At 40.3% G+C, this 25,821-nt stretch overlaps 3 protein-coding genes across 3 annotated transcripts; 1 reads left to right on the top strand and 2 right to left on the bottom strand.

Moving 5' to 3' along the window:
• Positions 1 to 1,455: 1,455 nt before the first annotated feature.
• Positions 1,456 to 4,904, top strand: LOC111668394 (uncharacterized). Its single transcript, XM_023424442.2, has 2 exons — positions 1,456 to 1,937; positions 2,480 to 4,904. The coding sequence occupies exons 1-2, from the start codon at positions 1,589 to 1,591 to the stop codon at positions 3,388 to 3,390; spliced, it is 1,260 nt and encodes a 419-aa protein (XP_023280210.1). The 5' UTR covers positions 1,456 to 1,588; the 3' UTR covers positions 3,391 to 4,904.
• On the bottom strand, positions 4,891 to 21,652 carry nectin4b (nectin cell adhesion molecule 4b). Its single transcript, XM_023424438.2, has 11 exons — positions 21,144 to 21,652; positions 17,300 to 17,500; positions 16,642 to 16,809; positions 14,075 to 14,353; positions 12,124 to 12,241; positions 9,208 to 9,359; positions 8,805 to 8,970; positions 8,491 to 8,566; positions 8,106 to 8,162; positions 6,882 to 7,082; positions 4,891 to 6,628 (listed from the first exon to the last, which is right to left on the bottom strand). Exons 1-11 carry the CDS (start codon positions 21,193 to 21,195, stop codon positions 6,359 to 6,361), a joined length of 1,740 nt encoding a protein of 579 aa, XP_023280206.1. The 5' UTR covers positions 21,196 to 21,652; the 3' UTR covers positions 4,891 to 6,358.
• Positions 21,653 to 21,935: 283 nt separating this feature from the next.
• On the bottom strand, positions 21,936 to 25,525 carry fcer1gl (Fc receptor, IgE, high affinity I, gamma polypeptide like). Its single transcript, XM_087178819.1, is given in 4 exon segments — positions 21,936 to 24,044; positions 24,336 to 24,365; positions 24,821 to 24,850; positions 25,264 to 25,525. Coding segments are annotated over 4 exon segments (240 nt in total). The 5' UTR covers positions 25,378 to 25,525; the 3' UTR covers positions 21,936 to 23,978.
• Positions 25,526 to 25,821: the final 296 nt, after the last annotated feature.

Raw genomic sequence — 25,821 nt, 5'->3', positions numbered from 1 at the left:
TATCCCGATTTTTTATTATCAGATTGCTTTAACAGATTGCCACTGGTTTATGAATAACTAAAATGCAATAAAAATATCTGTAGAATTTATTGGTCAATAAATATGTTACAGGCCTGTCATTTGTTTAATTCATTAAAATGTGCAGGTGTAAAATGATTGCATATGTTTAATACTTACAATCAGGTCCACAATGTTTGGTAAATTAGCTAAAAAACTTTACAATGACAAACTGCTGCACCAAAGATAAAATTCTAAATCAGTCTAAATCATAAAAATGTTTCCTTCATGAACCGACTCTTTGACCTCAGCCTTTAGCTGCTCTCATGGAAATAGAGCATCACCTAGTGGACAAAATTAGAAATTACTGCTATACACATCAGACTCAGACAACAGCATCATATTGCAACCCACTCTTGGTTTTCTTAAACATTGGCCATTGGCAGTTTGCTGCAGGTGACATTTTGATAATTTTGTAGGGGAAAAGTCTCAATTTTGAATAGGTGTTGATGTTGGGTTACAATCATGGGCGGAGTGGGAGGATGGGTGGGGTCCAGGCCCAGATGTTTTACAAAAAGCCCAGACTCTTATATGAAATTTATAATATAACTTCAACTTAGTGTTATTTCCTTTCAGTCTCTCTGACTAGGTCAGCAAAGCAACGGAGCTCCATTAGTGCTGTACTGCGGAAATAGCCAGGTCGCCTTACAACTTGCAGATCATTCAGGCTTATTGTGCAAAACACTTAGCATCACATGAAAAATATCAACATTATTATGTGCAGTAAAGCCATATTTGCATTCACCAGTGTCCAGGGGTGTGTTTGTACAACTATATGACACGTCAGTTTCTAATTTTCTAAGGTTATGTAACCACTATTCCTTCGGTGCCAAGTTTACATACATTAATCAACTACAACTGAACATTCAATCAAAAGTTAGACCGGCTTTATGAGTAGTTCATAAAGTTATCATGTTAAAATTCATTTATTTACAAAAAAAAAACTGGTTGTAGTATACTGCAATAGAGGTTTATGTCCATATGGATCTAAAAAGAAATTGCCAAATCAGAACTTGTAAAACTTATGGTAAGGCTCTTGAAAAAGTCAAAACGGTTTTTACTGTATGTGGTTAGATGAAAGAATGTGTGGAAAAACTAATAAATGTTCTTGGGTGTGCTTTAGCCTCTCAAATGGGATGATTTGGGTCCTTTGTCTGTCATATATATTAGTAAAAAAAAATTGTTGTTGTTTTGGATTGTTAGTGCGATGAAACAACAAATTTGAAAGTTTCATTTTGAGCTCTGGGAAACTCACATTTGACAAACTACAACCCAAAGATAATTGACGTTCTTGCCTTCTCAGTCTGATCATTTTTGATTTATATATAATTTATTTATTCAGATTTTGCTGCTGAGAAATTTTGTCCTTTCTCTAACACCGTATATCCTCCGTCACGTGACCACGCCCGTTTCCTGTTACTATTGTATTACACTTCCATGTTTTTCGCCTTAAACAGCAACGGTAATGTAAATTACAGCGTTAAAACTGCGGCTGCTGTGTGATTTCTCCCCACATAACAAAGTTAGTTTAATGTCTGCCCACGTCGCTTCAGCCAGCAAAGGTGCCAAACCGGCGGGGGGCAACATGGCCAACTGTGTGGCTTTCCAGAGCAAGTTAACCTCGATCATGGAGAAGCTAGCTAAAGCGGCCGTGTTAGAAATCAGCAGACTGTGGGAGGACGGCTTCGCCCTCGTCCAGGTCGAGCTTCGCCGGAGAGAGAACGAAATTGAAGCCCTGAACACAAAGTTGATGCTGATGGAAAATGAGCGACTGTCGATCCTGTTTCAAGCACAGACTACAAATCTGTCCTCATCATCATCATCATCATCTTCTTCCAAGAGAGAGCAGCAGAACAAACTGCTGCCGCCCACCGGTGATGGTAAGGATAACCGATACATGGATAATAGATAATGAGCAATGTATGTTTTAAAGTATACTGGTAACACTCACCTCCAATTAAGTATTCATAAGCATTATATACACATTTAATAAATGGTTTAATAAACACTTAAAATTGCCTGCACACAACTACATTATAGTGTGTTATAATTCTGACTTCTATGAAAATATATTTTGTGTACAACTATATTATCATTCTTTATCTTTTTATACAGCCGCCTCCACTTAAGGGTGTCCACAGGAGGAGATATGGTTGTTAAATACATTTGTTAACACTTAAATCTGTCTACTACTACATTATAGTGTGTTTTAAACCAAGTGTGTTGCTGATAACATGACAGTAAATAGTGTAAAATGTGTAAAATCAGGATAATCCCTGACTGCATTTAAGCAACATGTTACTATCATTTAGTGCTGAAAAGGTGGTGCCTCAGTCACAAAGTTAAAATGTCTGTAAGTGATTTTTCAAAGAAACTGTTCTGCTAAATAAATGTTAAAAATGTACCTGCTTTGTTGTTTCAGGGCCTATTATAGATTCAGTCCAGAAATTATGCTCCGAAGCGAGTGTCAGAGAGAGGCCGGACAGCTCAGCAAATCACACACCACCACCACCACCACCCACTCAGGCAGAAGAGCCGTGTGAGCAGCTCAAGTCTGACTATTGTGAAAGGGACGACATAGATGATGAAGACTTAATAGTCAAGCTGGAGGACGAGGACGATGTCCAGATTGTGGAGCAGATCCTGGACTCTGATCACAGTGTTAACGATGGAGCTGGTCACCACGAGATGGATCCTAACCACCAACCTGCCGAGGTCCTGGAAGAAAAAGAGAGCGAGCAGTGGACGACTGTTTCGATGGGAGACAGCAACACTGTCGATGACTCGGACTGCGTTTTTGAGGCAAAGCAGCTGTCACAAAACCAGGACTCAGAAATCCTGCTCATTCAAAATGCCTTGGACATTTTCGATAATTCAGCAGAGACAGCATATTCTGACAGGTTTATGAGAGATAATGGACAAGGTGCATCAAGTAAATCAAGGGCTTCTTTGACTTTAAGCCAAGCTCAGCCAAGTCAACCTATAGAAGCAATAAATCACCCAGAGAGAGGAGTGTCCTTCAGATTCCTCTCAGAGAAACCACCACAAACTAAAAACATGTCCGCTTTTAACCCAGACAGCCGATTATTTCTCTTAAATGACCCCGAGTTTCATAAAACTATAGCGAGTCGCCGCATAAAGGAGAAATGGTTCATCTGCCCGTTCTGTGGGAAAAGCTTTGATCGCGTCAGCCATCTTGAGATTCACCAGCGAATTCACACAGGAGAGAAACCATACACATGCGACACATGTGGCAAGTGTTTTTCTCAGAGGAGTAACCTTCGCACTCACCAGCGGACTCACAAAGAGGCTCTATCCCAAAATGCAGTTTGATTTAATAGATTTTGAACAATGTGGAAAGCTAGAATTGTCTCTGTGGCATTTATGTCTAGATTCATTAACAAATTCTTTGTATTTTGATATGACCAAAACGTAATGTAGCTGACTGATTTTACTGTGCACTCATTTTTTTAAATTCTAACTTTGTCATAGCTTTGATTGTAAGAACTAAATTTGTTACTTGTGGACTCTTTGTAAATTCAGCCAATATAGAGATTTATAAAAATATACAGGGGCGTCCATCCCCAAGGACAAAGCTGAATATTGACTTCTTAAGGTTACAGAAAAGGACACAGTTTGTTCTATAGTGTCTGGGTGTTGGGCATGAGTCATTGTGCATCAGAGAGGGTTGGAGAGCAAGCCTCTCTATATGATCACTGTAGACCCTCGGATATCCCTTAGCATTACAATTTTCACATTCAATGTCCATTTTTACTATCAAAATAGGCAAAAAAATAACAATTTTCTAACCAGTTTCCCTTCACCTGATGGAAAGATAACAAGGACAAATCATCAGAAATGGACAAAAGATGATTGCAGCACTTAGATATGAACCCACATCATGTAACAGCGGTCAGAACACCGTGACCTGAATCGTCTAATTCTGCTGAAACAGGGAAATTCTGTAAGTTTGGTCATGGGTACATTTCACTAATGTAAGTTGTGAGACTATAGCGATGTATTTCCCTCTGTAAAGTCCTGTCTATCTTGTAGGAAAGGAAGTACTGAAGCTGGTCTCTTTTAGCATTTTGAGAATTCAGCCTTACAGCTGCAGCTCGTATACTTATGGGTCAATTAGCAACCTTCCTAATAAGAAAACACTTCTTGAACATTAATATTGTTCAGTAACTTCCTCCAAAGCAAGATATCCCGAGGGGCTCCATAGCAGGCTTAAGAGAGGTAGCATGTCCCAGGTCCAGCTCAAGGTCTCCTCCAGTTGTACATGCCTGGTTCACTTCTGCCCAAACTATCCGCTCTGAGTGGAGAGGCAGCATCCTGAAGGAATAGTTTGACATTTTGGGAAATGCATCTGTTTACTGTCTTGATACCACTCATTTTTGTACGGTGAATATGAAGCTGCACCCAGCAGCTATTTGGCTAGTTAGCTTAGCATAAAGACTAGAAGCAGGGGGAAACGACTAGCCTGGCTCTCTCCAGCAGTAACAAAATCCTCTTACCAGCACCTCTTCAGCTCACTAGCCTTATGATTACCATCCAGACATCAGAGAGGAACTTCTTATCTAAGAAAGCAAATTAACACATTTACCAAACTGTCAAACTAATCATTTAATACAGCGGTTCTCTGAGATTTCCTACTTGTATCCACAATCTCAACTATTTTAGTTATTACTGAGCCAATGAGGAACACAGAGAAAGCAGGAAATCACTACAGCCTATTACAGCAGCTGGGGTCAGCCTCGTGATGCCCTTTATCCTCACACGACGTGAAACAATCTTAATTATCCCAAGTTTCAATAAAGGACAATGACTCTGTTTTTAAACTTGAATACGCTGTACTTTCATGACTACACATTCCATGTTAATATTTACATGTCAGGTTTTTTTTTTTCAGTTTCATATAAAACACTGGATGAATATAAAACAATTTGCACATGTATGTTTGCTGTCTGACAACTGGCAGTCCGTTAACACAGGATGATGTTTTACAGTTCATCTCCTGCACGTTTCATCCAGTCTCTCCACTCCTGTCAGGGGTGATCCTAGACTTTGGGGGATCCAGGGAAAGAAGTCCATCGAAGAACCTCCCCCACCCTCATATGCAGACTATTGACAGATGCTACAATTTACAGATGTTCCTTGAACATCTCACATGCAGGCAATCAGTAGAGGCTAGCTACAGCACACATCATCAGGGGCCCCACTCAGGGAGGTTTTGGGGCAGCAGCGGTGCACTGTATGGTGTCTTCATGGGAGGTTTAAGACAGCTTATAGTTGTCATTGCAAAATGTGACAATATGAGGGACCATCAGGGGCCCTTTTCCCCTTTGGGGCCACAAACATTTGCCTGGTTTGCCTCGCCTGAGGGTGCTGCCTCTGATTGCTGTGCACTGACAGTGACAGTAATGTAGATGTGGTTTAAATCCGGTCATGGAAGCCAGTTCCACATGTTCTGTCCATGAACAGTTTGTTTCATGTCTATGTTCAGGTCCTCAGAGTAACAGCTTTTCTGACCTTTTTGTAGTTGCAGGTAACTGTTCATAACATCATCATAACCATACAGTAGCTCTTTATCCCTTCCTCATATATACATATATATATATACATATATAAAATAGATACATGTACAAATACACACACTAACCTTTTATCCACAGGTGCATCCACACTGAAATATAAAGGTTCTGAGTCCAGTTCACACTAACTTGGCCACGACTTAGAGCTTGTTCATATTGTGTTCCCTGAATGTTTTTGATGTAAACAGTTGACAGGATTCACAGGAATCCAGCTGTAATTCATCAGAAGCCGTGGATGCACAAATCCAGTAAACGCTGTGTAACAGGAACGTTGATTCCATGCATTTTCAAGGAGAGGAAAAGTTTTCATTTAAATGCCATTTTGGTGCATGAAAGGTAAAAATCGTTGGCTGTTTGGTTTTCTGTTTCTTCAAAATAATTAGGTTTAAAAACTTCCAAATTAGTTCCTGGTCCATGTCTGGCTGGGGACTTTTACTGCATGTCATTCACCATCTCTCTCTCTCCTCATTTCCTCTCCACTGTTGGGTATCTAATGAAGACATAAAATCACCTTAAAACACTCCCCAATTATTATAGCCTTAAAATAAATCTCCCAACCCAGAGGTAATAAAATGATCAGCATTTGAGTCATGCCTGTGGCTAATTACCCATTGCAGTCAGTGTGTACAAAACAAACATCCATTTACAAAGAATAAGATCACTGTCAATTCAGGAATGCAGACATGTAGTGGCTGAGAGCCTCCAGTCTAGATAATCTGTCCTCTGGGGTTCAGCAGAATGGCATTGGAGTGTGGCCTGGGTCTGAGGACCCCGTTACTGTAGTAGAAGTGAGTAGTGAGCGCCTCTGAGATCTGGAAGGAGCTACTGCTGCCGTCGTCCTCATCGCGTCCCTGCTCTACCGACTGGGCCGGGGCCCAGTCCTCTTCCCTGACGTGACCGAGGTCTGGCTCTCTGGGCCCGACGGCGTCGTCCTGCTGGGCCTTCAGGGGAACCAGGGACGAAGGAAGACCCGAGTCCTGACAGACACAGAAAGAAATCAGACTTAAAATAAAAAACAGTCGAAAACAGTTTATTATAAAATGTTTATTATAATAAACAGTGGCTGATAGTGTTTCCAGTTTTTGTTTTGTAGTCCTTTTGTGCCATCTCCCTGGCAACGTCTGACAGTAACAACACAAATCCCTCAGTAAATAAAACATGATACCGTATGACTCATTATGAATGAAACCAAATACATTTCGGCCTAATCTCTGAGACAGTGACACATACCAGTGACATGTTGCTGCTCTTCAGGTACGACTCCACCCTCCTCCTGCGCTCCTCCTTCTCTCTGTCCATCTCTGCCCCTCTCAGGCTCTCGCTGTCGTCCTGCCAGACGACCGGACGCCCCAGTTCATCCACCTCCACCCCTCCTGGAGGACCCCACTTCCCGCCCAGAGTGGACTGGCTGTCTTTGTAGGTGGGTCGCTCCTGCAGGTCGAGGAGGTGGCCACAGACAGTCACAACGCTGACAACAACAACGACTGCTTGTTGTCTTAAACAATGAGTATGCAAATTAAGCAACTGTAATTCCCTTCGTCAATAGACTGACGGCACTTGTTGTCGTCAGAGTTTACCATTTTTTCCTTTTGAATTGGAAACAGTCAGTATCTCCCACACACCTCATATCTATTTATATTTAGGTGGAAAATCAGGACTTTTATGGAACTCATTGTCTCCATTTAAACAAATTACACCAAAATATTCAATAAACAATAAATAAAGCAGAGAAAAGTAGAAGTTGTGACCAGAGCCAAGTTTTGTAGTTTTGCTTGATAAATGATGATTGAATGATGATTAAAAATGTAATCTGTTGCTCAATTTATAAATGAATGGACAAACCGTTTTAACTCTAAATGATAGTGATTGGTTAATTCGAAACAGTCAATGGCTAACATTAAGAATGGATGATGTAGCAGTTAAGTTATCTTATATATTATGTTACATGTTTTATATTTTATTATTTGTAAAAATGCATAGAAAGATGAAGTATATTTTCTGAAAAATCAATTAACAAATTGTTAATGGATTAATGACCAGGAGGAATTGTCTGTTTTTAACTAATGCAGGAAATGAAACACCTGACAAATCAAGATACATCATGGTAACACATTGATATAATAAAGGGATAGATAACCTGGTATTAACAGTATTGCAAAATCTGACTAATTGAAATAACTAATTGAAATAATCTCATCATCAGTCGCCTGATCCCAGCCAATGCTGCCAGTGGATATCAGGACATGTTAAATATGGATATAACAATATTGTGGAAGTTCTTTGTTATAGATCGATGAAAGACTGGTCAAAGACTAAAACTGTGTGACTGCACCATGCTTGGTTCCATGCAGGGACCATTGTAGCATTCATCCTCCTGTCTGTATTAACTTATTTCTGTCTGTATATACTATATACAATGAGACGGATAAAAAAAAGTTCCAGTGAGGAACTCACCAGAGACTGGCTGTGGTTCATTCTGCTGTCTACTCTGAGCAGGGCGTAATCTTCAGCCTGGAGAGAGCGGAGAAAGTGGAAGAAAGTTACTGAACATGAACACAAAAGATAAAAAAATATATAATCACCCAGAATGAGATATTAATGACACAGTGTGTGCTTATGAACACTGCATGTTATTTGTTTGAAGCTGCAGCAGCCTGTAATCATCAGCCTCCACAGCAGACATAGCTGCTGACTTGCCAGCGGCTCCGCCCCGGCTACACCTGGCCAACAGGCGGGTGTGTCGACCTGGTTTCTCTCCAGGTTATTGTTCTCAGCAGGAGTATGTGTGTGTGTGTGTGTGTGTGTGTATTTATGTTTTCTTTTTCTTTTTTTTTCTTACCGGCACTCTGGGGTCTGTGCTAACAGAGTTCAGTCTCCTGAAGGAGGCTTGTCTGGAGAGGCTGTTAATTTCCTCCCTGGGAAAAAAAAAAGACAGCACATTTGGAGGATTTACGGAACAATAGCGAGTCTGGAAATTGAATTTCAGAAATTAGGTCATCTTGTGTAAACAGTTTAAATACCAGTTTACACATAAACATTCACAGCTGAGCTCTCATCACGGTTAAAGCTGATGAACGTCTTTGAATCTCTGTATCATGAATATCTTCTCCAGTTTTCCCATTTCATGGCCAAAGAAAATGTGAGTCAACTCACGTTTTCTCGCTGAGCTCCATCTCAAGCTTTTTGTTTCTGTGCCGATGGTAGCGGTTGACCAGCAGGACGACAATGACCAGCACCATGACCAGAGCTCCGGCTGAGGCGCCAATAATGATCAGCAGCAGGTTATCATCAGAGGAGTCGCCCTGGCGTTGAGATATCTCTGAAAGAAAGACGGGGGGGAGACATAAATGTTCATGCATCTCTTTTTCTCTCTCACACACACATTCATGCAGCAATTTTGATCCTGATCACGTTTATGCCCTCCATCCATCACAAGGGGGCAGCAAATTTACACACTTACTCCAAATGAAAGAAAATGCTCAGTGTTTTGTTTAAGTTTATGCACAGAACATACAGAAGCAACAGCACTGACGAGGCTGAGGGCCCACGCACCTACCTGTTAGTGTCAGTGTATACTCTGCTTTTCCTACTCCTACGTTGTTCTTGACAACACACTCATAGACCCCACTGTCATTCATGCGCAGGACCCGCCCAAAAACAAGTTTTCCTCCAACCACAGACACCCCATCTGGCAGAGCTCCTCCCCTCCTGTGGATAATCAAATGAAAAACTTCATTAGATCTCAGAGATATGTGACACAGAAACCTGCGACTCACTGCTCTAAAAAATAACTGTGACTCATTCTGGTCACCGAGAAAATGAAATCAATAAAGTGCAACCTAAGTTCCAGTGTAAAGTTTTTTTTAGCTAACCCACAAATATCTGTTTAACATCTGCTCTTGAGCAACAGCAACCAACGCAACAACTGGTTTTGCATCAGGGAATATAACTACCACACGGGATCAGAGTCACCGCACAGTGTAACCACCAATTTGCATGCACCTGAACCAAAAACCTGCCGGGCTTACAAGTGGAGCCCATTGATCTGAAGAGACCAAATAAATACTAGGTTTGGGGGATTTAAACAAGACCTGCTATCGAGTCCCACGCCGAGCAGCTGAAGACATCGCAGGCCACATAATGGAGAGCCAGTTTCTGATCAGGTCCACCGAGAGGGGTCATGTTGCCCCAGGTTTCACTGTGCTGCAGCGGCTATTTAACAGCTGCTTTAACCCCCCCCACCCCCCACCACACTCGAACTGAAGCTGGCTCGGATTTCCTTTCTCAAAACCCCACCTAGCTTGTCTAACCAACCTTTTATACTAGAGCCACAGGTGGAGATTGTATCTGGCACTGAGTAGATGGTAGAAAATGACACTGATAAGGTGAGCAATGCAGCTTTAGCAGCCAAAATCTTCTTTACTTTGTTGATTGAATCTTTGCGATTGAATCTCTGTATTATTATAATGACACAGAGAGTTTGCTATCTTGCAATGAATGAAACTACACCCACAACAGGAATATTTTGGGGAATGCACTTTCATTTTCTGGCTGGGAAAAAAAAAGTCTAAAACCCTTTTACACTTTGATTTTAACAAAATAAAGAAACAACATATAATGGTGTTAATTAATGAGCTTTAAAGGTGCTGGTAGGTGGGTTTATTTCTTTATTTTTTTAATAGAAACTGGCTGCCTGTTTCAGTCGGCTTTCACCACGCTTTATGCTATTTCTTTAAATGTTTGCAATATCCCCTTTAAAGTTTAAAGTCTCATCCGTTCCAGTGCTGTTTCGGTTCAGCACTAAGAACAGAATAGGCGAATGAGACCTGAGATTCACACTTATATTAAAATATTAACATCCAACATTTCATTCTTAACCTTGGAGGCACAAATCTGTGGTAAATATTCTAATCACAAGGACAGAGAAGGACAGAGATCGGTCAAAAGCAGCTGGAACAGCCACGTAAATGCACTTTGTGTTTACAATATTTACCACACACAATTTTTTTTTTCCTATCATAGCAAAAGAAAATATTATATGATATTTATTCTAGTTTAATAGAGAGAACAGTTTCATATCGAGCAGTGGTGGAATGGAATTCATTCTTTGCGACTTATCGGAGTGAATTGTGTAAAGTTTTCTTTTTCTCATTTATTAAGAAATGAAATGATTAAATAGAGCTACTGTATCTGTTAGTCTTGTGTTGGTTGTTGGGGGTTGTGTTGTGCATTGTGAGTCTCGTTGTGCGTATGAATGATATGGATGTGTATTGATGTATCTGTTGTCACTGAAGTACCGTTTATGAATTCAAGGGGAGCCCAGGAAGAGTAGCCATTGTTATAGCTCAGTGGCTAATGGGGATCTAACTAAATAAATAAAATAAATATTTGTATCAATTTTAACACATCTGGAAACCTTGAGATCTCAAAAGGGACAGACTCACATTTTGGGAAAAGCCCCTTAGTTTCTACACCTCAGCACAGATTAAAACAACTGAGATGCACTGTGTTCATTTGTGAGCTTTAGAGGTGCTAGTAGGAGGATTTAGTTACCTTCAGACAGAGCCAGGCTACCTGTTGCCCCCTGTGTTTCCTGTCTTCCTGGCTAAACTGTGCTAACCGGCTTCATTTCTTTCTTTTTTTTTAATCATACAGACATGTGATTGGCTTCTCACCCACCTCTCTGCAGGAAAGTGATGATGCATATGTGCAACCTACTTCTTTAACTAAAATGTACAAAACAAGCCTCTCTGAGTCCGAGCAAGTCGTGTCCACGCAGTTTGGGTTTCTATCAACAGATGCGCCGAAGGGTCTGCGGCGCTGAAAAGGTTTAATCCAGAGTAATCTGAATATTTCAAGACTATCTCATGGCTAAAATATTCTTCACTCAGCACACAACATTCGATCATTGTGTGCACAGTCGAAGCTGTGATGGCTGGTACTGTGTCTCTAATTAAACACAGACCCTGTGTTTTACCAGGCATTACAGTGATATTTAAAGCATGGCACTATGATTAAGTTCTTAGCATGTGTCTCCTGCTCTTCCTCGTGTAGCTCACTCCCTCCCTCGTGTGAAAATATTCTCCTTCCCTCTTTTTTTTATAACTTCAAATTGCGCAACACTACACGGCGGCTTTTATTCTGTGATGAATTGAGCCAGGAGAGAAAGACGCCCTCCTTTAGATTCAAGCACACTTCTTTGTTGTTCGCGGGTGTGTAGTCCGTGTGTGTGTGTGAGTGCGTGTTAGCCGTGGCTTATGTATGTTTTCAGTCACATTCCAGTGCCATGTAAAGAGCAATTTAGCAGCACAGATAGTATTACAGTGGGGTGAATTAACATGTAATTGGCACAGTCCTTCTGGCAGCCAGACATAGTTAAACTCCTGATACTGTGTGTGTGTGTGTGTGTGTGTGTGTGTGTGTGTGTGTGTGTGTGTGTGTGTGACAGCAGCAGACAGGCTGATGACGGTACCATGTCCAGGTGACGTTCTGAGGTTTGGGGTATCCCCCGCTGTTGCACAGCAGCTCAGCTTTCTCCAAACCCACATACAAGTCTCCTGAGGGAGCGGAGATGGTGGCATCTGGGGGGTCTGACACAGAAACACAGACATGAGCATGCAGCATTACTAAATATTCACCCGTAGACAGCATGTTACAGCACAGAGAAAACCTTGATGATCAGCATTTTTATCAGCACAGTCATTTAAAGAAATATCTTCATGCCCTAAACAAACCAGGTGAGGCTGGATTTTTTTCTTATCTTTATTTATCTAAAGATGAAGTTGCCTCAGAATCACTGTTATTAAAGCACTACTTCACATTCACACCGATAAAGTCTACAGAGGTGGCAAGAAGTCCTTGTTTTCTAAGTCTCATAGTCTTGACTATGAAATCCCAAGACCCAGTCCTTGTGTTGTGAGTCCTAAAAAAAAGGTTTTATGCACCAAATTTAATGCCATTTTAGACAGTATATCAATACAGCAGAATTATATTAGTGCTTTGAAATGTGTATTTGATACTTCCAAATAAACTCTGAACAATTAAAAGCAAAACTGATAAGGCGTGTTTTCGGTACAGGATGTTATTCCAGTGACAATTACATGTAATTTCTACAGACTGCACAGTCTCTCCATGTGAATGTGACAGTCTGAAGTATCATCTGATGTCTGTCTGCTGGTTCCCCACTGACAAATGAATCTTTTCCCTCCTGCTCACAAGATGTGAGCGGCTGCTCTCTGATTGACTCCCAAGGTTCCTCAGTTGTCAGATTAATGAAAAGTTAATTTGCTGCACACTTTTTTTTTTTAAATCATATAAACTTAAATCTTTGGGCTCGGGATGCGTCTGTGCGTTTAGATTGAACCACGGCCACTTCCCTATGATGATGCCTCGACAGAGCGACCGAAGCTCTAACCCTTACCAACAAGGAAGTGCGCATGTTTTAATCCACACTGGTTGGAAAAAATACAAGCGCTTTGGATATCAGATCATTTCAAGTTAAAAAGCTTGAAATCAGGAGTCATTGGCCAAAGTTAGGTTGGAAGTCTGTTTAGATTTTGTCAAATTGAGTCTAAAGTCAGATTCATGCCTCCAACCTGAGTCATGTGACACAGGTGCACACCTCTGGACGTCTGTGAACTGTCCAGTGTAATGGACAAAGAGCAATTGTTGAAGGAACTTACGTTTTAGTTGCTTCGACACAGAGTATCACTCAAACGCTCTCTTAGCAAGGGATCCAACCTGCCAATATTGTCTAATGTTTAGTGTACTGTCACCCATTTATTTTCACAGACAGAAGGTTAGGCTGTGCAAATATCTCTCGCAGGTTATTCAGAGGGAAAAAAATCTCATTGGTTGAATTTAGCATTAGTGGGAAGAGCTAAAAAAGGTGGCCTGGTGGAGAGAGCTGAACTGAACGAAGAGTATCCTGTGTCCTGATACTAAATACTGATTCTACGCTGGTTTTGAGAATGTAGTGAGTTCACACATCCCACGGTCTTGACTGAAAACTTTATCGTCCTTTGTATTTTTCCATATTTCGAGCCGAGTAAACATTTTATTTACTGCAGACAATTTGACCTCATTGCAGAAAAAGCAAAGATGTAGAGAATAATATTAATGATAGTTGCGTTTCATCTAGGTGTTTCTGTTTTTGTACATGCCAACTCACCGGCACGTAGTCCTCACTGACACACCTCAATGAAACACAATCATTAATGTTGTCGGTTAAACTTGTGCTTTTCCTGCTATGAGAGCCAAATGCTGTCCCGGCTGCATATTACACGGTAACTGGAAACTCATTATACAATTTCAAATGACACCAGGAAACATTCAAAACCAGACATACATCGTCTATTGTTGGTCTCTATTTGGCCTTGAACCAGTCTCACAGAATCATCACCATCATCATCGGCTGTACTCACACTGAACCACCAGGCGGTTTGAGAGCCTGCGCGGCCCGTCCAGGCTGGGATGCCACACTAAACAGTCCAGCTTTTTCCCGTTCATGCTCCGCAAGGGGTGCAGGGAGTAGTGGCTGGACACGGAGCCGCCCTCGTTGGTGCGGTTCTGGGACAGGCCTGGCAGGTCGGTGTCCCAGGAGAGACGGGGAAGCGGGCGACCCACGGATCGACAGGTGGCGGCCACACGGAACGACTGGCCCTCCACCAGGATCACAGGCTCCAGGGAGGAGATGGGTGAACCTAACAGAAGGGGGGGGGGGTTTAGGATTTCTGATGCTTTAAAGACTTGAAGCTCGTTTCTGTTAATCTTTTAAAAATGATGACCTGGACACTTTATGTAATGCACATTCCCTATAATCAAGGGTAACCATGGTATTGAGATTTAATTAATACTTTCCACAGCCCGCCTCAAAGCTAATTTGTCTTTACCTAAAATCATCTAAAGTGACTGCAATTAAATCCATTAAAACCAGGATTTCACTGAATGCTTTTGTATGATTGAGTAGTGAATGTATGTCAGGACAAAAAGGTCCTAAAGATCGTGTTATCAGGTAAGAATATGGCTACAAGGAAAAAAAAAATTCAAATTCCTTAAACATCCTGGAGAAAACACAAAGAGAAAACTCAGAGAAAACCGTAATCAATAAAATAAGGCGCCACCACCAAGACAAATGATGTTCACAAGAGTGAAACTGACAACTCCTAAAAAGGATATTAACCATGTAGAGGATTTCTCAACACTTACAGACACACAATATGGAAGTGATGTATTTCTAACAACGCCATCTTAATTTCACAACTGTTCCCTCAATGAAAAAATAGGTTAAAAAAAAAAGAGTAGTAAAGAGTTAGACAAGATCTACCAATATAATTAATATCATTTTAAGTAGGGATAGTGCATTAATAATAAAGGACATTTTCCTGAATTTGTAATTGTTTTGTTGGATGATAGCATTAAAATAGAAAGCATGGTTACCAATGCCATCACAATGTATTATTTGAAGATCCCCAGCTCCATTTAGTGTCATCATCAAAGAAGAAGGTATTCGCTAAAGGAGGTACAAACCTGCACAGCCAAGTTGGATCAGTTTACAGATCTTAATGATACATGGACAGTATGTGTGTGTCAATATGTGGCCTCTGGATGGACTCCATGTGCACATTCAACATTCTGTGGTTGAATGTTTACGGTCTAAAGCTGAGGGAGTCGAGGGAATTCAGCGCTGGAGGTTTTCTGTTAATACTCCGCATATTTCTGTTGGTTCGTCTGATATGAGGCGTGTCGGGACAGGCTTGAGACTTGATCATCTGTCACTGCTCATGTCATGTAGAACAGAACACATATCGTCGCTCCAGCTTTCACTTCCAGGAGGATCCTGAAATCGTTTCACACTGCGATACTTTCAGGAAGTGATACAGACGCAGGATCCAAAATACTAATACATCAGCTGACCTGGTGACAGGTTACTTCAAAGTATGTTGCTCTGTGGAGTTTTCTGTTCACATTCAGTTCTCCCCAAATCTCTCACCAAGATACAATGTGTGTTCACGAGTATATCCTTTCTTTTCTCTTACAATACTTGTAAACCCGGTGCTAGGTGTCTTCTCTCCTTTTCTGGCTGCATTTCTTAGCACATTAACACCAACTGTAGATGAAATCACCGGCAGTAATGTGCACTGTGTTACCCGTGTGCATGTGCGAGACAAACAAATCACGGACTCACTCATTAAAACATTGCTCCATAGCACAACTAGTGGCCGAAAAAATGACATCCGGTACCTTTAAATTGTGCTGCCTTACTTGATATCATCTCTAATGCATATACTCTTTATATTTTTGCACTTTATTTACCTAATACTGTAATTCTGTCTCTCCATATTATAATTTTACGTTATTTCTGCTTTATTTTTCCCCCTGTTAAAAGTTTTGTCTTTATATGAATCGAAGAGTCTCAGGATAGAAGTTGTTAAACCCTTTGAGGCAAATTTGGGATATTGAGCAATATAAATTAATGTGACTTGACTTGGAAACTTATTGCAAACTCAATCAAACCTGGTGGTTGAAACCCGTTTATCTTTTAGAACCGAAACACCCTCTGCACCTTGCCTGGACTCAGAACCTGCTGGTGTTTTGAAAGCTGAGCTACTTTCTAACTACTGTGTCAACAATCTGCCTTTTGCACTAAAGAAAGTTTTTCTGGGCACAGGCAGATTGCGCGGTAAACAGTATTTTTCAAACTTGCATTTTTCTTTTGGTACTAAGCAGTTACTAAAAGAATAATAGGTGATTATGATATTATGTTGCAAAATATATTCTCTTTTTACTTTTCAGTCACTAAAAGCTTTGATGTGCTATCAGTGCATGTGTTTGTGGCCACGTTGGCAAAACTGCTGAATTCCTTCTTCTTCTATGAAGATGATTATGGTTTAAATATCATTACAGCAGCTCTGATAGGATTAGGAAGGTGTGGAAGAGAAGAGTGAGAGAGTGAGAGGAGGAGGAGGAGGAGGAGGAGGATGAGTCTTACTCCAGACGGTGAGGGTGATGTGCCTCTCAAAGTTTCCGTTTGGGAAGGTGGAGATGTGGCAGGCGTAGCTGCCCTCGTCCGACTCCTCCGTACTGGGGATGAGCAGAGCGGCATTCTCCGTGGGGCTGCTGCTCTCGAACCTCACCCGACCAGAGTAACGCCCAAACTCTGAGAAGAGAAAACAGCAGACTTCAGGCCAGATATACAGCATGTCTGTCATCCTTTACAAAGCTCAAATAGATTTTAAAAAAAAATCCTTTGTAACAATATCTTTTCCTGTAAGTCTAAAGCATCAACTCCAAGAAAGGAAAATAAATGATTACACACTGGCAAAATAAACCTGCATTTATCCAGTGATGTCACAACCCCACCCTGCAGACAAATAATCCAGATGCACGGGGGTATGATCTCACTCCAAAGCTCACTGTAGTTAGAGCACATGTTTGATTTTCTCTCATTTACTTACATCTTTGCTTCTTTTTCCCCTTGACAATTTATATTGAAATCCAAGATAAAAGGTTGAGGTTGTTGTCAAGGAGGAAGGTAGGTCTCTCATGAGTTTTGAATAATGAGTAAGAAAGAAATAAACCGACGGCCAACCGACTCTAATCTTTCCGGCCACAGCTCTGCATCTCTGACCTCTGGTCGACCAGCTTACCCGTGTGGCCGTCCGTGAAGTGAGCCGTGATGATCTGGTCCTTGCTGCCGTCCGCGAGCTCCTTGTACCAGGTGACCTGCACCACCTTCTCGCCCTCCTCCACCTGGTAGCGACAGGGAAGCCTGGTCTGACTCTCTGACATGGAGCGCAGGGAGGCATCTGGTTCAGGAGGCTCCACAAAGTCACTCTGCACACACACCACTGAAGAGGGGAGGGAAAAGACATTTTATTTATTCATTTGCTTGTAAAACAGTCCATCCATCCATTTCCAATACATCTCATCCCGTTAGGGATGGCAGGAGGGCTCCGTGTTATCCCATAAACTAAAGCACTGGGTGACAGGCGGGGTATACCCCATACAAGGTTTATATATAGACAGACAAAACAAATTCAAGCTCACAGTTGTACCTACAGGCAGTCGCCAGTTCACCAAACCTGCTCGTCTGTTGACATGCAGACAAAGAAGACACGGCATGGGGGGGGCGGGTTTGCACGCAGGATCTTCACACTATGAGGCGACAGCGCTAAAAACCTCAACAAAAGTGCTTTTACATGAGTTAATACTTTCGTTAAAAGCAAATCTGCTCCCCGTTTGTATGCTGTCAACGAGCTGCAGTGATGCAGGCTAATAATAGTAGCCTATAGTATGAGGCTGCATGTTCCCCTTGTGCGTGCAAAAGTCATGCAGGTTGGCGACTCTAAACTGCCCGTAGGTGTGAATGCGACTGTGACTGTTTGTTTGTCTCTATATGTCAGCCCTGTGGTAGACTGGCGTCCAGGGTGTAACCCGCCCTTGTCCAATGTCAGCTGTTATTGGCTCCAACCTCCCCATGACCCGAAGCAGTATAAATAATGGATGGATGATTCTGTTATCACAGTTTTCATCAGTAAACATATGAAACATAAGAAGTTTATGAATGTTTTTGGGGGTTTTTTTTAAGGTTATGAGGATATTTCTAGTTTGGACGAGTCTTGATTATTGATTATTGTCTTATCTGCTTCTCCTAGGTTCCATTTGACTCTCCCTTGTTTTGCATTTTCCATCAAATCTTTTTACTTTTTTCTATTTTCATTAGTATTTGACGGATCTTGACACACTGACATATGCTTTTGTCTATAAGCATAATATACATCTCAATTATTGATGTAGTAATTTGAAATACGTAAATTCAGTCTTTTTTTTAAACTCTATTTTATGCAGAACTCTTTGTGTCATACGCTGTCATTTTTATTCAGTGTTTCATTGTGTATTTTGTGTTTCTACATTTCATGTTTGACTGATTCTTATCTCTGTTTGTTTTTGGTGAGTAGTTGGACAAATGTGTTACATGTAGGTTGTTTTTTACAGCAGAATAAAACCAAAGCAAACCAACCAGCTCCGGTGTTTGAGATTTGTTTTGTCTTCGCGATTAGTTGCAGCACCTTGTGGCACCGATGTAAAGTGTTAACTGTGCAAACATGTTTAATAGAATATTGAATATTAAAAACCAAAATAATACATTTTTGCAGCTCCGGTACAAAAAGACAGTAACTAGCTTTGTAGTTGAGTCGTATCACTGACGTGTTTCACCATCAGAGCTAGTTAAATAACTATGCATCAGTGCCGACTAATGACTAAGACTGACTGTGCTTTTATCACACCTGGCTGAAAGTCTACATCGAACCGTGGGACATTAACAGATACGTGAGTGAAAGGGGTGTGAGAGAGCAACGCATCAACAACGCAAACCAAACATTTGCCCTTTGATTCTGGAGTGTATACATTTTTTTCCCCCTGTGGTTACTGATTCTCAAACTTTATTAATGATTACAAAGAAGCCGATACAGGACGCAGGCTCCCACAGATAAATACATCCCATACACAGTCAGTGCAAGGACACATGATCAAGAGTGTGACACAGAGAAGACGGGAAACAGGTCTCTTTACAAACACAGGAAGTTTTAATTTAGGTGACAAATAGCCACAGTGTTTGTGACCTAAATATGGAGTGGAGAGAGAAGGAGACAAAGTTAAATCTTGTGCAGTTTGATCATTGATGGGAATGACGGGAAAGAAAGGGAAGAAACAGAGGTAGAGACAGAGTAAGACTGACTTCAGAGGAAGGCAAAGAGAAATGAAAACAGTCAAGAGAAATAAACACCAAATTGAAAGAAGGACTTAAACACACACTCCTCTCTCACACACACACACACACACACACACACACACACACACACACACACAGTTAGACAAACGAGAGTTCACCTGAACGTCACAAGGTTGCCATTCAAGCTTTTCCTGTTCACTCAGGATAGCAGTGACTATATCACACCTGTGGCTGCAGGTAACAATCATAGTCTAATGTGTACACTTTGTATTTTTAATCGTAGCAATAGTGCTGAAGTGTTGCCCCAGTGTAATCTCCACTAAAGAGGGAAACAAAAGCAGCCGAGCACTGACAGAATTAGTCACTTAAAAGAGGAAGGCGCAGGGTGAGCAATAAGATGTGATTCATGTTTACTAAAAGTAAGAATGTGACGGAGCCGCATTCTGTTATGCCACTTCCTTCTTCACATCTGCAGGCACAAACAGGTAAATTACTTGGCCAAAAGTATGTGGACGCCTGAACATTAGCCACAGGTATTAATCTGCTGCTATCGCTCCCTCCACTCTTCTCTTCGCTTCAGGCTTTTCCGCAAGATTTGGGAACCAGGCGGTAGGGATTAACCCCGATTCAACCACAAGAGCATTAGTGAGGTCCAACACTGATATCGGGTCATAAGGTTCTGGCTCACAGTCCATGTTTCGGTTCATCGCAAATGTGTAAGACTGGGTTGAGGTCAGGACTCTGTGCTCTGGGAAAACCATTTCTTTAAGGACATGGCCTTGTGCACAGGGGTTGATACATGTTGTTGAAACAAGAAAGGGCCTTTGCCACAAAGTTGGAAACACACAACTGTCTCAAACAAAAGTTCCCAACCCTTTTTTGGCATGAAGTTGGCATGTAGCCTACTGTTTTGTGTGAAAAACCTTTGGGGCCTGGAAGAGGAAAATTATCAAGTAATTCACCAAAATAAGCAAATCTTAGATGAAAATCTGAAAAAATCTTAACCCCTTAAATTCATTTTATGATCCCTTGGTAGGGTTCTGACACCCAGTTTGGGAAACACTACTCTAAAATATCATTGTATGCTGTATCATTAAGATTTCACTTCAATGGAACTAAAAAGTCTGAACCAAACCATGAAAACCAGCCCTTCACAAATGTCACAGTAGAAAGGGGTGTCCAAAAACTTTTGGCCATAGAGTGTATATCTTGAATGTACTAATGAAATATCATTAATACATTCTCGTCCTCTAAATGACAATCATTATGTCCATTTACCAACGGGAAAAATGTAAACTGTGTCACCAAGATCTGGTGTGTCCACATACTTTTGTCCATTTAGTGTAACTACAACAAACAGTATTCAGACAAAAACAAATTCACACTAATTTCTGAAGGAAACCAGATCTGTACAGACAATTTTAGGCTTATAGACATTTGATATATACACTGTAAGATTCATAAAAATACCAAACAGCCTCACTCCAGGTGCTCGCAGGTATATTATGGTGTTATTGTAGCAACATGATGGTTTGGTTTGTAATATAAATGACCATAAGCTACTTTCCCCTTTTGACGATATTATTGTCATTCTGTGTTGAATTAATATATTTTTCACAATTTTGGAATTTACTCTTTAATCTGAACCACTTTGAATACATCCACCACTTAAATAAACAGTAAAAACGGGCAGCAGGGCTTCTACATAACAGTACCAGTGTTCATTGTCATGGAAATGAATGTAACAGACAACTCACCAATTAGAAAAATCAGTGCCAGGCTCTTTGCCCTTTGCCCGACCGACTCCATCTTTGCTCCCAAAATAAAAGTTGCTCTTAATCACCTTCCTTCTCGGTTGTTTGAGGATGATATCAAGCTTTCATTATCGATATCTGCGTTTAGTTCGGACAGGAAAACTCAGCGGCAGCAGCGATTAGGAGTCCTCGGCAGGCCGTGCAGGTGCAACAGGTGTTTCTTCCTCAACTCACACAGCCTACGACTCTGACTCTAACAAGTTAAAAACACTACACCGCTGTCCACTAGCAAGAGCTGGATGTTGTTCAGTGTAGGTTGTGAACTACATTAACTTCATTTCGCGCGCAAGCCAAAGTCCACTTCAGCAGCTGGAAGAACGACTCAGCGGAGGAGTATCAACACATGAAGAGAGAAACGCTGGGAATTATGTGAGAAAATAATAAAAAATAACAGGTTGAACAGAGCAAATGGAAAACCTGTCCGCTCGTCACGCACCGAAGGAAACACCTACAACACAGATTTGCCCCTCTACACCTGTCTGCCTTGGCTCCGCCCACATTTGCAAACTGGACACGCCCACACTTGATGCCACGTTCAGGTGATGCTGAATTAAGTCGGTAATGTATTATTAGTATTATGTAGTATTATACATGTATGAGTTTATAATTCAGCACCTTAGCAGCTTTGAGCTCTTGTGATATTATATGATAAAAAAAAACCAATGCGAGTCCAGCAATTTAACAAGTAAATTCAATGATATTTAACTACGCATGTTAACAATTAAGATTAATCAGTCAATTCAACTCAACTTTATTAAATTTTACACACAATGCAGTTGAAATGCTTTAACAGTACAGAGAGAAAACCGGAACAAAAGAACAGGGAAAAATATAAAAGAAAATTTAAATTTAAAAAAAATTACATGGTTACACAATGCACAAGAAAACAAAATCCAACAGAGGCTTTAGCAGAAATTAACACATTTAAAGACCATTGAGTAAAAGAGTGTCTTAAGGTGATTTGCAATACAAATGCAGGCCTTATAAATGTGCTTTAAAGTGACACAAATCTTTATTTTCCCACCATTGTGTGAATATTAAAATGTTATTTTCCTATTTATTTGGACCTATACATCTTGACACAAAAATTGCAGCGTTGAACATTCCTTCTACCTGTGCTGATAACAGCAGGATTACAAGATTCAAGCGCATAAATGTTCCCAATAGTTGTACTCCATCAATATTTTTTTTTTCCAAAGTAGCATATATATCTATATTTAACTAATTCAATTAAATATGAATTAAACATAATTTTACATTCCCTTCAACATCTATTAAAACACTTTGTCATGTCGACATATGATAACAATTCTAAAGATTATAATTTTGAATTTCCCAGGAGGAATTGAACGTAGCGCGATTTCTTGTGAAATTCATCTACACTCGGTTTTTCCACAATAACCAGATTGTTTACCTCTGACAGGAACATGTTCCTGTTGTTTCAGCTGTTTACCTGCTGACTTATTGTAATATGATGTTTAATGGGAATCAGTGATAATGATAGAATGAATGAAACATGTACGCATACATTAATTAATGAATACTACTTGCACCATAGTTCAAATATATTTGTGACGCTAAAATTTGTTTATCCTGACCTTCCTTTGTTTCACAAGCCAGGTATGTTGCAACGGTTTGTGGAGGTGTAGCCTCTGAGTGAGTTTCCTGAGCCTCAGGGGAAAACAGTGAATGAACATGAAAAGAGATGTGAGATTTATTTGTTTATTAAGACGATTCAAACCATTTTTTTGTTAGATCTTCCCCTAAAACTGCTATTATATGGGGGAAAAATTAATAAATTAAAATGTAATGGTAAAAATGGCAGTTAACATAAAGCATATCACTGAAATCAAGTAACCAAAAGTTTCAAAAATTGACATGACACTTGTTGAGACAAAACGTATGTATTTCAAACATTGTAACAGGATAACCAGCTTGATATGTCAAATCTAAATTTTAGGCAAAATTCAAGCAAATTAACTTGAATTGGCTTGAAATTCGTTCTATTCTGTAAAAAGTGTGAAGAGTTACCATATCTTCCCAAGTCCAAGTTCCAGTCCAAGTAACTCAAGCTCATGAGAAGCTTAAAACCCCTAAAACTGCTACATAATTTGGACTAATCAAATCAAGTTTGGCAGAAAATTAATATTTCATCTTGTCAGTTGTGAAATCTTGCTGATTTTGACTGATTTAAATCATTATAAACTGAACTTCTTTGGGTTTTGAACAGATGAGACAAAAGACAGACATCTGTAAACGTCACTTGGACTTTAGGAAACTGAGATATTTTTCACCATTTCCTGACATTTAATACATTGAAATCTTAATTCCAAAAATAATTAGCAGTTTAATTGTTAGTAAAAAATACTCCAGTCCTGTTTTTGAGGTTAAACTATTTCATGTTCTTTCAAATAGTCTGAAGTGAAAGACAAAAAGAGGGAACATGAACAGAAACAAGAGATAAAATTAAACTTCTGTCTTCTTGGTGACTTTCGTAAAAAACATGGAGCAACATGCAGTGAAAACTCGCTCACATAGCTTTTAAATTACAGTAGTAGTTTTAACATTTCATGCATGCACATGAAAGGAGGAGGAGGTTTAGGAATAAAAGTAGTATATATTTTTTTCTTTACCAAAAAAAGGGAGAAAATGTAAATATAGAAACACTATGCACAGGCCCGCAACAAGTAAAAACAACTTAATATACAGTATAAAGGTTTAAAAGATTCAACATGTGTTTTTGTGCTCAGCATCCTCTCTGCACCGAGTCTCCTTTGATCAGACGATAGACTTTTTATCCGTTCTGATGGTCTCGTAGGTGTCATTACTGGGAGAGTAGAGACCCTGCAGAACACAAACACACACACACACACACACACACACACACACACACACACACACACACACACACACACACACACGAAAATACCTGATGTAAAAACTAAATATTCACATCTACAAAACAATGCTGCAACCATTTCCTGAGTCTAAATGTGATATTGTTCTCTCTCTGACAGCCAGGTAGGTGAGAAAAAAAAAAAAAAGTCTTTCACCCTTGGCTGAGCAGTAATCTGTCACTTTTCCATCATGTGCCATTTTAAATGTCTTTTTAAGCATTATAATGAGAAGTCTCACCGCATAGATGCCTCCCTCAGCGGGCTGCTTCTGTGGGATGGAAACAGTTCAGATAAATTATCAAGAATCTAGTCCTCCTTTGAGCTTGAGTCATAAAAGCCATATGGGTGCAGATTATTTAATCTATTCTAAATTTTTAGGATTAACTCAGATGAGTGTTTTCATGTGTAACACAATGAGCAGGAAGTGGGATCTGACACATTTGTTTTGTGCGAACATGGTGGAAACTGTGAGTGTGTGCAGTGTATAAATAATGTAGGTCAGTGGTCATCTTGAGCTTACAGGAAATGATAGTCTGGGGTCGGCTATAAAACAGAACTACAGCGTTTGAGGATAAAATACCACAAAATGAATGTGAAACCTTTAAAAAAAACAAAAAAAAACAAACATATTTTCCCAAGCATATTTCACTCAATCATGTCTCATCAACTGTCTTGTATATACATTTTTTCCACAGTTATGCAGATATACAACTTTGATTTTACCTCAGCAGGCGGTTTGGTGGCTGAATGCATCTGTCAAAAATAAATCAGAAATTGAATTTACACTTCAATGTGTGAGATTTAACTGGTTTATTTAACAGTTTAACAGTACAGGTATACTCAAGAGGATGTTACGACTAAAATCGGCAAACAATTGACAAAAGTAGTCAGCGACGCTGCACAATGAACATAAAAGCAAACTTACTCATCTAGAGAAATATGGAGGAAGTTAGGAATCATTTACAGTGAAATAATCCGTCTTTTTACAAACTGGTGGAAAGTTTTCATGACTTGTTCCACTCAAAAGTACAGAGAAAGCTTATCTTAAGTCTTCAGATATTGCACTTAAATGTGTTTTTGTTACTGAACAGCCATAAGGAGCAGTTCAACACTCTCTAACATTCATCATGGTGGTGTGTGCTGTGTATTGTTCCTGTTTCTCTTACCCTCAGTCTGCAGTATAAGACGGTGAGAATGATGCCGTAGAAGATGAGGATCCCGTCCAGGATATAACATATGCCCATGTCTCAAGTGGTCTCTGTACACAGAAATGACATCATCGTCACCTCCAGCAGAAATGTCAAGACGGCTGGTAGCGTTTAATCCACATAAGCTACAGGTATTTAAAATATTTTTTTAAAAAAGAACTCTTTGAAGTGATATTTATTAATCCTCATCAGCGCAGGTGGGAGAGAGGCGGCGATGAGCAGCGAGGCTCACACCATCTTACCGGGGTTGAGCTGCAGATAAGATGGAGGGTCTGTTTGGTTGCTCCCTTGACGGCTGTCGGTGAGACTTCTTCTTCTAAGTCTCTCTGAAGTGAGCTCCGAGATCAGCAAGCAGGAAGTCCGGGGCTCTCTGTCCGTTCTGAAGTTGTGAAACCACACGGCTACCGCACTGCCATCCTCCCTTCACTGAAGTTCCTCTAAAACACTTGTGAAAAACACACCGCTTCTCTTTGGTGAGAAACGATTCCAGCTTTCAACACAATTAGTAGGAAACAG

The sequence above is a fragment of the Seriola lalandi genome, unplaced genomic scaffold (genome assembly GCF_002814215.2).
Source record: "Seriola lalandi dorsalis isolate HSWRI2012SDOR001 ecotype SW California unplaced genomic scaffold, Sedor1 jcf7180002054736, whole genome shotgun sequence".
NCBI lineage: Eukaryota > Metazoa > Chordata > Actinopteri > Carangiformes > Carangidae > Seriola > Seriola lalandi.
Note: the sequence above shows the minus strand (reverse complement) of the source record. Positions and strands in the feature narration are given on the sequence as shown.

Excerpts from the sequence above, each read along its gene's own strand:
- LOC111668394 (XM_023424442.2), top strand. The coding sequence starts at position 1,589 with ATGTCTGCCCACGTCGCTTCAGCCAGCAAAGGTGCCAAACCGGCGGGG. Across the intron at positions 1,938-2,479 it reads GCTGCCGCCCACCGGTGATG|GGCCTATTATAGATTCAGTC; the intron begins GTAAGGATAACC and ends TTGTTGTTTCAG.
- nectin4b (XM_023424438.2), bottom strand. The coding sequence starts at position 21,195 with ATGGAGTCGGTCGGGCAAAGGGCAAAGAGCCTGGCACTGATTTTTCTA. Across the intron at positions 17,501-21,143 it reads GGCACTGATTTTTCTAATTG|TGGTGTGTGTGCAGAGTGAC; the intron begins GTGAGTTGTCTG and ends TCCCCTCTTCAG. Across the intron at positions 14,354-16,641 it reads CATCACCCTCACCGTCTGGA|GTTCACCCATCTCCTCCCTG; the intron begins GTAAGACTCATC and ends CCCTTCTGTTAG.